The sequence below is a fragment of the Elephas maximus genome, chromosome 10 (genome assembly GCF_024166365.1).
Source record: "Elephas maximus indicus isolate mEleMax1 chromosome 10, mEleMax1 primary haplotype, whole genome shotgun sequence".
Lineage (NCBI taxonomy): Eukaryota > Metazoa > Chordata > Mammalia > Proboscidea > Elephantidae > Elephas > Elephas maximus.
In genome coordinates, this window is record NC_064828.1 from 85,722,444 (window position 1) to 85,739,821 (window position 17,378).

General features: G+C 38.5%; 1 protein-coding gene across 1 annotated transcript in view; it reads right to left on the reverse strand.

Moving 5' to 3' along the window:
- The window catches only part of LOC126083701 (non-histone chromosomal protein HMG-17-like), a 30,790-nt gene extending 14,367 nt beyond the window's left edge, over positions 1-16,423 (reverse strand). The window contains exons 1-2 of the mRNA XM_049897536.1: positions 16,304-16,423; positions 15,972-16,139 (exon numbers count right to left, since the gene is read on the reverse strand). Of these exons, the coding sequence (XP_049753493.1) occupies positions 15,972-16,139; positions 16,304-16,423 (288 nt within the window). The remainder of the gene's footprint in view (positions 1-15,971; positions 16,140-16,303) is intronic.
- Positions 16,424-17,378: the final 955 nt, after the last annotated feature.

Here is a 17,378-nt window from a genome sequence, read left to right on the forward strand (position 1 = left end):
CCTGTAGAAATGTGTTTTCTATGTGTCCTATCCCAAATAGCGCATCAGTAATGACCAATTTTATGACAAAACGCGTTTTTTCCAAGAAATTAGAAGTATTTTTAACATCCTGTTCAATTCCTAAATCTTGTTATAAGTAACCATGGATCAAATTTTGCCATCAAATAAAATTCAGTGCCCTCAACTCAAGTTCATGGTGTTGGGTGAAGTATTATATGCAAAGTGAATCAGATAGTATCTCAGAATCTCAAACTCCATCAGTGCATCATACAGGCCATTCCCACCTCCCCCGCCCCAAAACAGTGCTTTCTGTGCAAACACACAGATGAGCCCAACAAATGAGAAAACAATAACAGCAACACTTACGTGGTGCTTCCTATTTGTCAATAGTTCTAAAATCTTCTAAAATGCTTTATCTATATGAACGCTTTTAAACCTCTTAGCAATGCCTTAGACATACTCTCAGGGTCCTCATTTTACAGACGGGTAAGCCTTCCCTTATTTTCTCAGTTTGTAAAGTAGTAACTCAGTAAAAGCAAACCAATTCTATTAGCCTCCACTTGTATCTGCATCAACAAGTTTCCCAACCTTTAAACCCCAGTTCAAATATCTCTTCTCACAATTTCAAAACAGGAAAATGAATTTTACTCTTAAATCTAATATTTGCTACTTTCATTAGCTACCTAAAAGCCAGGGCAAAAATTTCTTTTTGAAATGGATAAAACCTTTTGTTTTCAAAGCAGCAGGCAACAGGAAGCCAAGGCACCCAATCTTATGGGTCTTCTGTCCCCTCTATGTTCCCCTTAACCCATTACCACTGAGTCGATTCCAACTCATATCAACTCTGTGGACAGAGTAGAGCTGCCATATAGGGTTTCCAAGGCTGTAAATCTTTAGGGAAGCACACTGCCACATCTTTCTCCTATGGAGCAGCTGGTGGGTTTGGACCTTGACCTTCTGGTTGGCAGTGGAGCACTTTAACCACTGCATCACCAGGGCCCCTTCTTCTTAGAGGACCTAGAACCCAGTGCCGTTGAAAACTCTTCTTAGAGGAGGGTGGAAAATTTCAAACCCAGTTTACTGTAGTACATAACCATAAAGAAAAAAAACAAATACCAAAATATCAAACTTACACTAAAAGCTTTAAAAAGTTTACAAAAAGCAGCAAATAATTCTGCTGACACAGTGAAACCATCAAAAAGTGCTGTAACAAATACATGGGGGACTTTAAACACTTTCCCAACAGCCCTATAATTTGCAATGGAAGTAACACTTCAGAGCACCGCTTGTTCCCTTTGTTCATTCCTTTCCATCCCGTTTTCAAGTTGAGCCCCTCAAGCCAGCTATAAATTAAAAATGCTGAGTCATACTAGTGCTTCCAGTCTGAGGTTTGTTTTTTGTTGTTACTTTATTTTGAAAATGAAAATTACTTCATTTTTTTCTGTATATGAAAATGAAACATGGTCAGTTGTTGAGATGGCTTATGTTTCATTATATATATATTCACCACAATAAAAATAAGCACTTAACCACTATGCCACCAGGGTTTCCATAAAAATAAGTAGATACAAAAAATAATGAATATTACATGTTCATTATAAAGAAGCAGAACAATAATAAAGATACAATAATGAAAATAAAACCAAAACTCATTCTCATCGAGTCAATTCTGACTCATAGCGACTCTATAGGACAGAGTAGAACTGCTCCATAGGGTTTCCAAGGAGTGGCAGGTGACTTCATACTGCCACATTTTGGTTAGCAGCACACCACTTCACCACTGTGCCTCCAGGGCTTAATGAAAATCAAAGTCCCATGAAATTTCACCATCCTAACCAGCAACACTAATAAGTACTCTTCCAGGCATCTGTCTATGTATCCAGGTAAGTACACACACATACCTATGCACAGATACTCCCACAATTTTACATCAATGGGACCACATCATACTTGCTGTCTTTACTGGGGGTAACTTTTCCCCCCTTCTCTCCTCCTCACACATTAATAACCTAGAGTGTGTCCATATTTATTTATTCATGCACACATACATATTCATATTTATCTATACCCACATATATGAGTTTTTTCATTGTCTTTTTTTTTACAATAATGGAATCATATTATACTCATTTTGAATCTTGGTTTTCTCATTCACCAGTATCTCATGGAAACTTCTCCCAGACATCTGGTAAGGCTATAATTCATTTCACTTAATGGTCATGTAATATTCTACAGAGGCAAGTATTTTAATTTTTCAGCCATTCCCTGATTAACAGCCATTCACCATGTTTTTTTTGGCAGCTACAAACAGTGCTGTAATAAACATCCTTGCACACATGTCCTTACAAATTAGCACTTTTATTTTTATAGAATAGATTCCTAAGAGTAGAATTCTGGGTCAAGGGGAATATGTATTTTTAATTTTAATAGATATTGCCAGATTGCCTTTTAAAAAGGCTGGAACGCTTTACAATTCAACCAGCAATGTATGAGAGCACTTTCCCCCACATTCCTGCTGGCAACAGGTATTATAGCTCTTTTTTATTTTTTGCCAGTTTCATGGATATAAAGCAATATTTCATCATTACTATAATTTGCATTTCTCTGGAGTCTGGGCCACTGCAATACACTGTGCAGTTGGCACAAAGGTGATTGGGGCTGGAATCCAGCCTTCGAATCGCTTGCAAAGCCAAGCACCCTTCCTGCCCTTCTCAGTGAAGAAAGGGGTCCTGCCTTTTTCTAGTGTATTGGAAGGTGCTACCAATGGCCCCGTCCTGACCACCAAGAAAATCTGAGCATCTTTTTACATGGATGCTGGCTATTTGGACTTGCTCTTCTGTGAATTTTCCCTTCATTATCTGTTATCCATTTTTCCATTGTATTATTTATTATTTTTGTCATCTATTTATAAGAGCTGGAATTTATAAGATTAACTTTATAGAAATTAATTTTTTGACTGCTTTGACTATCACCTGCATTACGTATACTATCTATCATTTGTCCTTTAGCTTTGTTTATAGTCTCATTTATAACACAAAATTTTTTTTTTCTAATTTTAGTCCAATATGTTTATCTTTTCTTTTACAATTTCTGGGTTTCCAATCTTGGTTATAAAGATCTCTGTTGAGAGTTTTTATTAGGAATGAGATGAATTTTCTCATATACATTTTTAGCATCTATTTATATGATCATATGTTTTTTCTGCATTAAGACATGGATTTTGTTGAGAAATTTTCTGATATTGAATCACTTGAATAAAGCCTTCATGGTAGTAGTATAATGTTTTTTGATATGTTGCTAGGCTCTGTTTGCTAGATTCTACTTGCTGGTATTTTATTAGAATTTTGGCAAATGTGTATCCATTAGTGAGATTTGTCTATAACCTTCATTTTTGTACTAAAGTTATGCTGCTTTTGTAAAGTGAATTGGAGGATTTTAATTTTTTTCTGTAGCTTGGAATATTTTAAATAATTTTGTAATCATCTATTCTTTAAAGGGTAGATAAAATTCACCTTGGAATCCACCTGCCTTCCTCCATCCCATTTTTAATATTTTGGTTCTTTTTGGTAGCAATATACACAATCAAACATACATCCATTTACAATGACTACATGAACAATTTAATACCATTAGCTACATACTTCACATTGTGACACCATTCCATCTCTACCCATATTGTTTTATCACCATTAATTTAGGCTTTCTGCTCCTTAAGAAGCCCTGGTGGCACAGTGGTTAAGAGCTCGTCTGCTAACCAAAGGGTCGGCAGTTTGAATCCACCAACTGCTCCTTGGAAACTCTATGAAGCAGTTCTACTCTGTCCTATAGGGTCACTGTGAGTTGGAATTGACTTGATGGCAACAGGATTGGGCTTTTTTTTGTTTGTTTGCTCCTTAAAATTCTCATCTGTGCTTTAGATTAGCTGTTGTCAGTTTACACTCACATAAATAATTCTTTTTGTTGTTGTTGTTGAGAATATACACAGCAAAACATACACCAATCCAGCAGTTTCTACATTGATTCCATTCTTCGAGTTGTGCAACCATTCTCACCCTCCTTTTCTGAGTTTTTCCTCCCCATAAACATAAAGGCACTGTCCTCTTAGGTTCCTATCTAGTCTTTCCAGTTGCTGTTGTCACTTTGATCTTGTAAAGATAGTTCTTAAAAGAGTATAATGCTTAAGGCAGACATTTTTTACTAGTTAAGCCGAACCATTGTTTGGCTTGAACATTTCAGGGGAAATTTTTGTTTTAAGTTTTAAGGATTATCTCAGGGCAATGCTTTCAGGGTTCATCCAGCCTCCATGGCTTCACTAGCTCCTTTTTTAATAATAGATTTTTAATCTCTTTGCAATTTCTTCTATGGTAAGTAATCTATTCTGGTTTTTCATTTCTTCTTGGGTCAAATCTGATAGTTTGTATTTTAATAGGAAATAATCCATTATCTCTAGAACTTCAAATTTGCTGCCATAGAGTTGGATATTACAGTCTCTCAAAATTCTTTTGATCTTTTTCTTTTTTGTACTATGGTTATATCTCCTTCCTCATTACTAAACCACTCTATTTTCACTCTTTTTTTCCTTGCAAGCCCCTCAAGTCAAATGTATACAAGAAATGGAAGTATTCAAAGCCGTATTCAATATGGTGTTCTTCTAAAACTGAATTGTAAGTGCACACGGTATAAAATTTAAAAAATATAAAGGATATGCATTGAAAAGTAATTCTCCTTCCTGCTCCTGTCCCTCAGGCACCTGGTACCCCTCCCAAGACACAACCATTACGGAACAACCCTTTTTCTCCCTTCTTGAGATGAATGCTTACCCCATTTTCAGTTTTTCTTCATTTTTAATACGTATATTTAAGTATAACTTTTCCTCTAAGAACTGCTTTAGCTGCATCCAAGTGTTTTAATATGTTGTCTTTTTTTTTTTTGGTACTTTTATTTTTCTTCTAGTTTCCATTGTGATTTATTTCTTGACTCATGGATTATTTAGAAATGTATTTCTTAATTTAGGTGATAGACCGCATTTTTTTCTTGATTATTTACTCTCTCTTAACCTAGAAATGGAAACCCTGGTGGTGTACTTGTTAAGTGCTATGGCTGCTAACCAAAAGGTCAGCGGTTCAAATCCACCAGGTGCTGCTTGGAAACTCTATGGGGCAGTTCTACTTTGGCCTATAGAGTCACTATGAGTTGACTCCATGGCGAGGGGTTTTGGTTTCCTAGAACCTGCAAGTGGAACCCTGGTGGCGTAGTGAATAAGAGCTCAGCTGCTAACCAAAAGGTCAGCAGTTCAAATCTGCCAGCCACTCCTTGGACATCCTATGTTCTGTTGTGTCCCATAGCATCACTGAGTCAGAATTGACTCGATGGCAATGGGTTTGGTTGTGTTTGGTTTTGGTTTTAACCTGTAAAAGGATTATACATGCCCACCTCATTAATTTTGGACTTGGCCATGTGGCTTCCTTAGGCCAGTGGAATGTGAGTAGATAGATATATGCCATATTGGAGCAGAGCCTTTAAATTTGTTTGTGTGGCTCAACTAGACTTTCCGCATGCCAGTGCCTTCTACCATGAGATAGGTATGTCCCACATAGGGGCTGCTCCTTTGCCTGAGTCCCAGAATAATAAGACACAGAAAGCAGACCTGAAGCTAACCCAGAGCAGAGCCACAGCAGCAACAACACTAACATGAATGAGAAATATATAAAGGAGAGTTTGAGGTTGTTTGTTTTCAGTGCGGCCTAACTAAAGCTGACTAATACAATTTGCATACACAAAGCAGATTTATTTTCTAGTTATCTTTTTGTTATTCAGTTCTTGTATAATTGCATTGTGATCACAAAACACACACTGTAATTTCAATCATTTGAAATTTGTCAATAATTGCCTTGTATCTTGTATATATTCAAGTTTTCTAAATAATACTTGGTCTTAAAAAGAATATGTAGGAGGCGGAGCCAAGATGGCAGAATAGACAGACGCTTCCAGTGAGCCCTCCTTATAACAAAGACCAAAAAAAACCAAGTGAAATGAGTATATTTGTGACCAGCTGGGAGCCCTGAGCATCAAAGGCAAGCTTAGACAGTGAACCGAGGGGCAGGGGGAGGAAGAGACCGTTCAGAAGTGGAGAAGAGTTACCTGACCTGAATTGCAGGGAGCCCTTAGGCACCATTCCTGGAGCGGGGGCGGTCATGGCGGTGGCAGGTTGGTACTAGCATTTGGTCACAGTTTCCTCACAGAGAAGCAGTCAGCCACACAGCCTACTCACACCTCTGGAACCTGAGGAGAACGGTGCTCCCTGCAAAAGCTAAGTACATGAGTATATTTTAATGTGCCCCCCCCACCCCCAAGCCAGCTTCAGCGGCTGAATCCCTGGGCCTGAGATAGACCCTGGTGAGCACCTAGAGCCATCCTCCCGGCCTTGGGGAAGGAAAAAATTTGCAACTGGGGGGAAAAGATAATTTGCTAACTCCATTAACTGGGGGAGCTCAGGACAGAAGTGGCTCCTCTCCAGGCCTAAACCGTCCATGGACTTTGAGCACCTTTCCCTTCTACATGGACCTGTGTGGGCCTATTTTGGGAGAATAGGCCCTCGTTGGCAATCTCCAACCATTTCAGCTGTGCAGTGGAGAGGTGGGTGTTTGACGCTTGACATTGCTTTGCTATTAAACAAGGTCCTCGCCTACCCACATCAGGAACCTAAGGACTGGTAGCTCCACGCAGGTCACCCAGCCACCCGCAACAGGGGTCCAAAGATAACTGGTACCTGCCAGTCCTTACAACAAAAACTTTGGGTGCCCATGGTCCCTCTGCAGAACCCACCCACCCACACACTCTAGAGGACAGAGACGTGTTTTCCTCAGAGACACATGGGGGTCAGTTTTAAGCCCCCTGCCTTGTTCAGAGCGTGACCCCCTGCTGCCATCAGATACCGGTATATATGCCAGTCACCCCTGCCCCTCTAAGACTGTAGGACAGAGCCTGTACCACACACTTGATCAGCTACCTGGAAACCTGAGCTGAATTCAAACAAGAAAACTGAATGGACTCCTAGACTGATATACTTGATAACAGCTCTAGCCAGCTGGGGACAGGATACCAGAGCTCCAAAGGCGAAAATAATCAAGCTAGCAAACTCAAGCAACCCATAGGGGTATACCAAAACAAAACAAGGCAAGCAGCTATGACACAGTAAACAACCATAAACTAATACAATAACTTCTAGATGGCTCGGAGACAACAGTCAATATCAAGTCACATAAAGAAACAGACCATGATCACCTCAACAGGCTCTCAAAACAAAGAATCCAGGGATCTTCTAGATGGAAGTGCATTCCTGGAATTACCAGATGAAGAATACAAAAGTTTAATATACAGAACACTTCAAGACATCAGAAAGGAAATGAGGCAATACGCAGAACAAGCCAAGGAGCACACAGATAAAACAACTGAAGAAATTAGAAAGATTATTCAGGAACATAATATAAAGTTTAATAAGCTGGAAAAATCCATAGACAGACAGCAATCAAAAATTCAGAAGATTAACAATAAAACTACAGAATTAGGCAACTCAGTCGAAAGTCAGAGGAGCAGAATTGAGCAAGTAAAAAGCTAGAATTTCTGAACTTGAAGATAAATCACTTGGCACTAATATATTTGAAGAAAAATCAGATAAAAGAATTTAAAATATGAAGAAACCTTAAGAATCATGTGGGACTCTATCAAGAGAAATAACCTACAAGTGATTGGAGTAACAGAACAGGGAGGGATAACAGAAAATACAGAGAAAATTGTTGAGGATTCGTTGGCAGAAAACTTCCCTAATATTGTGAAAGATGAGAAGATATCTATCCAAGATGCTCATCAAACTACACATAAGGTAGATGTTAAAAGAAAGTCACCAAGACATATTATAATCAGACTTGCCAAAACCAAAGATAAAAGAGAGAATTATAAGAGCAGCGAGGGATAAACAAAAAGTCACCTACATAGGAGAGTCAAGAAGAATAAGCTCGGACTACTCAGCAGAAACCATGCAGGCAAGAAGGCAATGGGATGACATATTTAAAAAATTGAAGGGAAAAAAATTGCCTGCCAAGAATCATATATCCAGCAAAACTGTCTCTTAAATATAAAGGTGAAATTAAGACATTTCCAGATAAACACAAGTTTAGAGAATTCGTAAAAACCAAACCTAAACTACAAGAAATACTAAAGGGAGTTCTTTGGTTAGAAAATCAATAATATCAGGTAACAACCCAAGACTAGAACACTGGGCAGAGCAACCAGAAGTCAACTCAGACAGGGAACTCCAAAAAAACAAAGCAAGATTATTAAAAAAAAAAAAAAACCCAAAACAGGGTAATAGTGACGTTATTATATAAAAGAAAAAAAAAAAATTTTTTTTATATAAAAGAAGACAACATTAAAATAATAAAGAGGGACTAAGAAATGTAATCATACACCTTCCATATAGAGAGGAAGATACGGCAATACAAAGAAATAAAAGTTAGTTTTAAATTTAGAAAAATAGGGGTAAATAATAAGGTAACCACAAAGGAGACAAATTATCCTACTCATCAAAATAAAATACAAGGGAAAAATACAGACTCAGCAGAAACAAAATCAACAACAACAAATATGAGGAAAGGACAATATACAAAGAAAACCTACTCAGCACATAAAATCAAGTGGGAAAAAGAAACTGTCAAAAATACATACAAAAAAAGACATCAAAATAATAGCACTAAATTCATACCTATCCATAATTACCCTGAATGTAAATGGACTAAATGCACCAATAAAGAGACAGAGAGTGGCAGAATGGATTAAAAAACAAGATCTGTCTATATGCTGCCTACGAGAGACACACCTTAGGTTTAGAGACACAAACGAATTAAAACTCAAAGGATGGAAAAAAATATATTGAGCAAACAAAAATCAAAAAACAGCAGAAGTGGCAATATTAATTTCTGACAAAATAGACTTTAAAGTTAAGTCAATCAGAAAGGATAAGGAAGGACACCATATAATGATTAAAGGGACAATACACCAAGAAGATATAACCATATTAAATATTTATGCACCCAATGACAGGGCTGCAAGGTACATAAAACAAACTCTATCAGCATTGGAAAGTGAGAGAGACAGCTCCAAAATAATAGTAAGAGACTTCAACACACCACTTTCAGTGAAGGACAAGACATCCAGAAAGAAGCTCAATAAAGACATGGAAGATCTAAAAGCCACACTCAACCAACTTGACCTCATAGACATATACAGAACACTCTACCCAACAGCAACCAAGTATACTTTCTTTTCTAGTGCACATGGAACGTTCTCTAGAATAGACCACATATTAGGTCATAAAGCAAGCCTTAGCAGAATCCAAAACATTGAAATATTACAAAGCATCTCCTCTGACCATAAGGCCATAAAAGTAGAAATCAATAACAGAAAAACTAGGGAAAAGAAATCTAACACTTGGAAACTGAACAATACCCTGCTCAGAAAAGACTGGGTTATAGAAGACGTTAAGGATGGAATAAAGAAATTCAGAGAATCCAATGAGAATGAAAACCCTTCCTATCACAACCTTTGGGACACAACAAAAGCGGAGCTCAGAGGCCAATTGATATCAATAAATGCACACATCCAAAAAGAAGAAAGGGCCAAAATCAAAGAACTATCCCTACAACTTGAACAAATAGAAGGAGAGGAACGAAAGAAACCCACAGGCACCAGAAGAAAACAAATTTAAAAAATTAGAGCTGAACTAAATGAAATAGAAAACAGAAAAACAATTGAAAGAATTAACAAGACCAAAAGCTGTTTTTTTGAAAAACTCAACAAAATTGATAAACCACTGGCCAAACTGACAAAAGAAAAACAGGAGAGGAAGTAAATAACCCAAATAAGAAATGAGATGGGCGATATTACAACTGACCCAATTGAAATTAAAAGAATCACATCAGATTACGATGAAAAACTATACTCAAACAAATTTGAAAACCTAGAAGAAATGGATGAATTCCTAGAAGCACGCTACCTACCTAAACTAACATAAACAGAAATAGAACAACTAAATAGACCCATAACAAAAGAAGAGATTGAAAAGGTAATCAGAAAACTCCCAACAAAAAAAAGCCCTGGTCCAGACGGCTTCACTGCAGAGTTCTACCAAACTTTCAGCGAAGAGATAACACCACTACTACTAAAGGTATTTCAGAGCACAGGAAAGGACGGAATACTGCCAAACTCATTCTATGAAGCCACCATATCCCTGATACCAAAACCAGGTAAAGACACCACAAGAAAAAAATTATAGACCTATATCCCTCATGAATGTAGATGCAAAAATCCTCAACAAAATTCTAGCCGATAGAATTCAACAACATATCAAAAAAATAATTCACCGTGACCAAGTGGGATTCATACCAGGTATGCAGGGATGGTTCAACATTAGAAAAACAATTCATGTAATCCATCACATAAATAAAACAAAAGATAAGAATCACATGATTTTATCAATTGATGCAGAAAAGGCATTTGACAAAGTTCAACACTCATTCATGATAAAAACTCTCATCAAAATTGGAACAGAAGGAAAATTCCTCAACATAATAAAGGACATTTATACAAAGCCAATAGCCAACATCACCCTAAATGGAGAGAGCCTGAAAACATTCCCACTGAGATCGGGAACCAGACAAGGATGCCCTTTATCACCACTCTTATTCAACGTTGTGCTGGAAGTCCTAGCCAGAGCAATTAGGCTAGATAAAGAAATAAAGGGCATCCAGATTGGCAAGGAAGAAGTCAAAGTATCTCTCTTTGCAGATGACATGATCTTATACACAGAAAACCCTAAGGAATCCTCCAGAAAACTACTGAAACTGATAGAAGAGTTCAGCAGAGTATCGGGATACAAGATAAACATACAAAAATCAGTTGGATTCCTCTACACCAACAAAAAGAACATCGAAGAGGAAATCACCAAATCAGTGCCGTTTACAGTAGCCCCCAAGAAGATAAAATACTTAAGAATAAATCTTACCAGAGATGTAAAAGACTTATAGAAAGAAAACCACAGTACACTTCTGCAAGAAACCAAAAGAGACTTACATAAGTGGAAGAACATACCTTTCTCGTGGATAGAGAGACTTAACATTATAAAAATGTCTGTTCTACCAAAAGCAATCTATACATTTAATGCAATTCCGATCCAAATCCCAACAACATTCTTTAATGAAATGGAGAAACAAATCACCAACTTCATACGGAAGGGAAGGAGGCCCTGGATAAATAACGCATTTCTGAAAAAGAAGAACAAAGTGGGAGGCCTTACTTTACCTGATTTTAGATCCTATTATACCACCACAGTAGTCAAAACAGCCTGGTACTGGTTCAACAACAAATACATGGACCAATGGAACAGAATTGAGAATCCAGACATAAATCCATCCACATATGAGCAGTTGATATTTGACGAAGGCCCCAAAACAGTTAAATGGGGAAAAGACAGTCTTTTTAACAAATGGTGCTGGCATAACTGGATATCCATCTGCAAAAAAATGAAACAAGACCCATACCTCATTCCATGCACAAAAACTAACTCAAAATGGATCAAAGACTGAAATATAAAACCTAAAACGATAAAGATCATGGAAGAAAAAATAAGGGCAATGTTAGGAGCCCTCATACATGGCATAAACAGTATACAAAACATTATAAAGAATGCAGAAGAAAAACTAGATAACTGGGAGCTCTTAAAAATCAAACACCTATGCTCATCCAAAGACTTTACCAAAAGAGTAAAAAGACTACCTACAAAAAAAATTTTTTTTGACTGGCTGGGAAAAGTTTTTAGCTATGACATTTCTGATCAGCACCTGATCTCTAGAATCTACATGATACTGCAAAAACTCAACTGCAAAAAGACAAATAACCCAATTAAAAAATGGGCAAAAGTTATGAATAGACACTTCACTAAAGAAGACATTCAGGTAGCTAACAGATACATGAGGAAATGTTCATGATCATTAGCCATTAGAGAAATGCAGATCAAAAAACTACAATGAGATTTTATCTCACTCCAACAAGGCTGGCATTAGTCTAAAAAACACAAAATAATAAATGTTGGAGTGGCTGTGGAGAGATTGGAACACTTCTATACTGCTGGTGGGAACGTCAAATGGTACAACTACTTTGGAAATCGATTTGGCATTTCCTTAAAAGGCTAGAAATAGAACTACCATATGATCCAGCAATCCCACTCCTTGGAATATATCCTAGAGAAATAAGAGCCTTTACATGAACAGATATATGCACACCCATGTTTATTGCAGCACTGTTTACAATAGTAAAAAGATGGAAGCAACCAAGGTGTCCATCAACGGATGAATGGAGAAATAAATTATGGTATACTCACACAATGGAATACTACGCATCGATAAAGAACAGTGAGGAATCTGTGAAACATTTCATAACATGGAGGAACCTGGAAGGCATTATGCTGAGTGAAATCAGTCAGTTGCAAAAGGACAAATATTGTATAAGACCACTATTATAAGAACTTGAGAGATAGTTTAAACTGAGGAGAAAATATTCTTTTGTGGTTACAAGAGAAGGGGAGGGAGGGAGGGTGGGAGAGGGCATTCACTAATTGGATAATAGATAAGAACTACTTTAGGTGAAGGGAAAGACAGTGCACAATAGAGGGGAGGTCAGCACAATTGGACTCAACCAAAAGCAAAGAAATTTCCTGAATAAACCGAATGCTTCGAAGGCCAGCATAGCAGGGACAGGGGTCTGGGGACCATGGTTTCAGGGGACATCTAAGTCAATTGGCATAATAAAGTCTATTAAGAAAACATTCTGCATACCACTTTGAAGAGTGATGTCTGGGGTCTTAAAAGCTAGCAAGCAGCCATCTAAGATGCATCAGTTGGTCTCAACCCACCTGGAGCAAAGCAGAATGAAGAACACCAAGGACACAAGGCGATTATGAGCCCAAGAGACAGAAAGGGCCACGTGAACCAGAGACTACATCATCCTGAGGCCAGAAGAACTAGATGGTGCCCGGCTACAACCAATGACTGCCCTGACAGACAACACAACAGAGAATCCCTGAGGGAGCAGGAGAGAAGTGGGATGCAGACCCCAAATTCTCATAAGACCAGACTTAATGGTCTGACTGAGACTGGAAGGACCCCGGTGGTCATGGCCCCCAGACCTTCTGTTGGCCTAGGACAGGAACCATTCCTGAAGCCAACTCTTCAGACATGGATTGGACTAGACAATGGGTTGGAGAGGGATGCTGGTGAGGAGTGAGCTTCTTGGATCAGGTGGACACTTGAGACTATGTTGGCATCTCCTCCCTGGAGGGGAGATGAGAGGGTGGAGGGGGTTAGAAGCTGGCGAAATGGGCACGAAAACCGAGAGTGGAGGGAGAGAGCGGGCTGTCTCGTTAGGGGGAGAGTAATTGGGAGTGTGTAGCAAGGTGTATATGGGTTTTTGTGTGAAAGACTGACTTGGTTTGTAAACTTTCACTTAAGGCACAACAAAAATTATTAAAAAAAAAAGAATATGTATTCTGCAGTTTTTGGATGCTTTTATATACTGTTTTATATACTGATATGTCCATTAAATCAAGTTTGTTCATTGTGTTCAAATCTTCCATGTCCTTACTGATTTTTGGCTGCTGGACCTATCAGTTACTGAGAGATGGCAAAAAATATAACCTTATTATGGATTTGCCAGTTTCTCTTTGTGTTGTTGTTAGGTGCCATCAAGTTGGTTCCAACTCATAGCATCCCCATGTAAAACAGAATGAAAAACTGCCTGGTCCTGCACCATCCTCACAATCGTTGCTCTGCTTGAGCCCATTGTTGCAACCACTGTGTCAATCCATCTTGTTGAGGGTCTTCCTCTTTTGCTGACCCTCCACTTGACCAAGCATAATGTCCTTCTCCAGGGACTGATCCCTCCTGACAACATGTCCGAGATACATGAGACGAAGTCTTGCCATCTGTGCATCTTAGGAGCACTCTGGCTGTACTTCTTCCAAGATAGATCCGTTTACTCTTCTGGCAGTCCATGGTATATTCAATATTCTTTGCCAACACCAGAATTCAAAGGTGTCAATTCTTCTTCAGTCTTCCTTATTCATCGTCCAGCTTTCACGTGCATGTGAGCCGAATTAAAATACCGTGGCTTGGGTCAGGCACACCTTAGTCCTCAGTTCTGTTAATTTTTGCTTTATGTCTTTTAAGCCGTAATTATTAGGCGAACTAAAATATAGACTTATTGTATCATCTGGTGAATTGAATCGGTAATCACTACAAAGTAGCTATTTTATTTCCAGTTACGCTTTTTTACCTTGAAATCTGTGTTGTCTAATACTAACAAAGCCGTAACAATCATCTCTTCTTGTTAACATGGTACATTTTTACTCTCCTTTGGCTCTCAAAAAAAATTGCTTATTTCATATAAGTGAGAACATACAATATTTGTGCTTTTGCAAGTGACTTATTTCACACAGCGAGATGTGTTCAAGGTTTAGCCGTGTAGTGGCATGCATTGGGACTTCATTCCTCTTTATGGCTGAGTAGTATGCCTCTCAAACTTTCTGTATCCTTGTTTTAGATGTGTCTCTTGTCAACAGCAGGTAGTTGGTTTCTGGTTTTTTTTAATCTAGTCTGATCCAATTTTATCCAATCTTTGTCTTTTAATTGAAGCACTTAGTCCATATACAATTAATGTAAATTCTGATATATTTGGATTAAAAACAATTATATTATTATGTGCTTGTCTATATGTTCTATGTTCCTTTTTCTCTCCTTTTTTTTGGCCTTCATTTTCTACCCTCTTTGAAGTTATGTATTATTTTTCTATTTTTTATTGTGAATCTTAAAAACTATAGTATGCATCCTCGACTTATGAAAATCTAAAGTTAATCAGTACATTTACCTTTCTCTCAGAAAACGTAAGAAAATTTTAGAACCTTTAGCTCCACATATTCCCCTACTAACTCCTATGTTATTATTGTCACTTATTTTATTTTAAAATTCTACAGTCAATGTCCTTCTAGATGGATTTACCCCTTTCTTTGTTCTCTGTTACTTTACTTATCTGGTTTGTTGGCAGTAAACACTCCGTTTTTGTTTATCTAATATCTTTAACCTTCTTTTTTTGCTCTAGATAATTTTTTTTCCCAAGCCAAACTGTATCAAGCTTTATTAAAGATACTTTTTATAAACGATCATGTATTTCAGGCAGGACATGGGCAGACAATCATCAATAGTATACAACAACTTTCAAACTCCCTTCTTCAATAGACCTCAAAAATCAGAAAGCCACTATAAAACCCAATGAATTCTTCATCTGATGCTCTGAACAGAGAAAGTTTAGAGTGAGGGTTGACATTTCACATTTAACATGTTGTTATAACAGCGTTTCACAAGCCGACCCTGACTTTCAGAAAAACGAAATGAAAATGGCAGAAGTATCAGTCTGAAGATCCACAATCTAAAAAAGGGAACCATTGTTATTTTGAGGGATGCCATTGAGATGGCATTCCTGGGAAGTCCACATTGCCTGACATGCTTGTAATTAATTTTGGGGGGTCAGATCCCAACAGGTCTCCGAGGTTATGGGAGTCAAGTCTATGTTGAAGGCAGAGAGGGAGAAGAGGACATGGGGCCGTAAAAACAAATTTTAGTTTTTCCACACCACAAGGCATTTGTGCCAAGGTGGCAAATGTGTGCCAACATCAAGGACTCCCTCCTCCTGGGAACCAAGAGGAAATCTCCCAAAACTCCACATCAAACCAGCTTCGGAGAAATTCTCTTAGTGTCATCTGCCCCTTCCCCAAAAAACAATAAAAAAGTAAATAAAATTCTGCGTTTTTATAAAACTTGATAAAAATAGTATTTCAAACTGTACAGTCACCAGAATTACACAGTTACCAAAAGTGCACACGCTTCACTGGCATCTCCAGCACCTTCGGCTTTCTGTGCCTGGTCTGTTTGGGCATCTCCATTTTCTGCAGGGTCATTCCCATTCTGGCCAGCATCAGCTTTCCGCTTTTTCCCTTTGAGTACCTTCTCTTCTTTCTTTGCAAGGGCCTTTTTAGTCTTCGGAGCCCTGGTGGTGCAGTGGCTAAGAGCTACAGCTGCTTACTAAAAGGTCGTCAGTTCAAATTCACCAGCCATCCTTGGAAACCCTTTGGGGCAGTTCTACTCTGTCCTACAGGGTCGCTGTAAATCGGAATCGACTCCATTGCAACAGGTTTTCAGGCTTCAGGCTCTGGCTTTGGAGGAACAGGTTTAGCAGATAACCTTGCAGGTCTCCTTTGTGGTTTCTCCTTCACTTTGGCTTTATCTCCTTTAGCATCCTCTTCAGCTATTCTCTTGGGCATAGTGGTGATGGCAGCGGACTCAGGCACCAGGCGTGGGGATGAAGCAGCACAAGAGCTTTCGTGGATCCAGGGGTTGGTCTGTCCCCTCTTCACACTGCTCCTGTCTAGATAATTTTTAAACTTAAAAATAATTCAATAATCCTTGGAATATACCCTAGAGAAATAAGAGCCTTCGCACGAACAGATATATGCACACCCATGTTTATTGCAGCTCTGTTTACAATAGCAAAAAGCTGGAAGCAAACAAGGTGTCCATCAACGGATGAATGGTTAAATAAATTATGGTATATTCACACAATGGAATACTACACATCGATAAAGAGCAGTGACGAATCTGTGAAACATTTCATAACATGGAGGAACCTGGAAGGCATTATGCTCAGTGAAATTAGTCAGAGGCAAAAGGACAAATATTGTATAAGACCACTATTATAAGATCTTGAGAAATGGTATAAATTGAGAAAAACACATACTTTTGTGGTTACGAGGTGGGGAGGGAGGGAGGGTGGGAGAGGGTTATTTACTGATTAGTTAGTAGATAAGAACTACTTAAGGTGAAGGGAAGGACAATACTCAATACAGGGAAGGTCAGCTCAACTGGACTGGACCAAAAGCAAAGAAGTTTCCGGGATAAACTGAATGCTTCAAAGGTCAGCGGAGCAAGGGCGGGGGTTTGGGGACTATGGCTTAAGGGGACTTCTAAGCCAATTGGCAAAATAATTCTATTATGAAAACATTCTGCAGCCCACTTTGAAATGAGGCGTCTGGGGTCTTAAATGCTAACCAGCAGCCATCTAAGATGCATCAATTGGTCTCAACCCACCTGGATCAAAGGAGCATGAAGAACACCAAGGTCACACAATAACATGAGCCCAAGAGACAGAAAGAGCCACAAGAACCAGAGACTTACATCGTCCTGAGACCAGAGGAACTAGATGGTGCCCGGCCACAACCA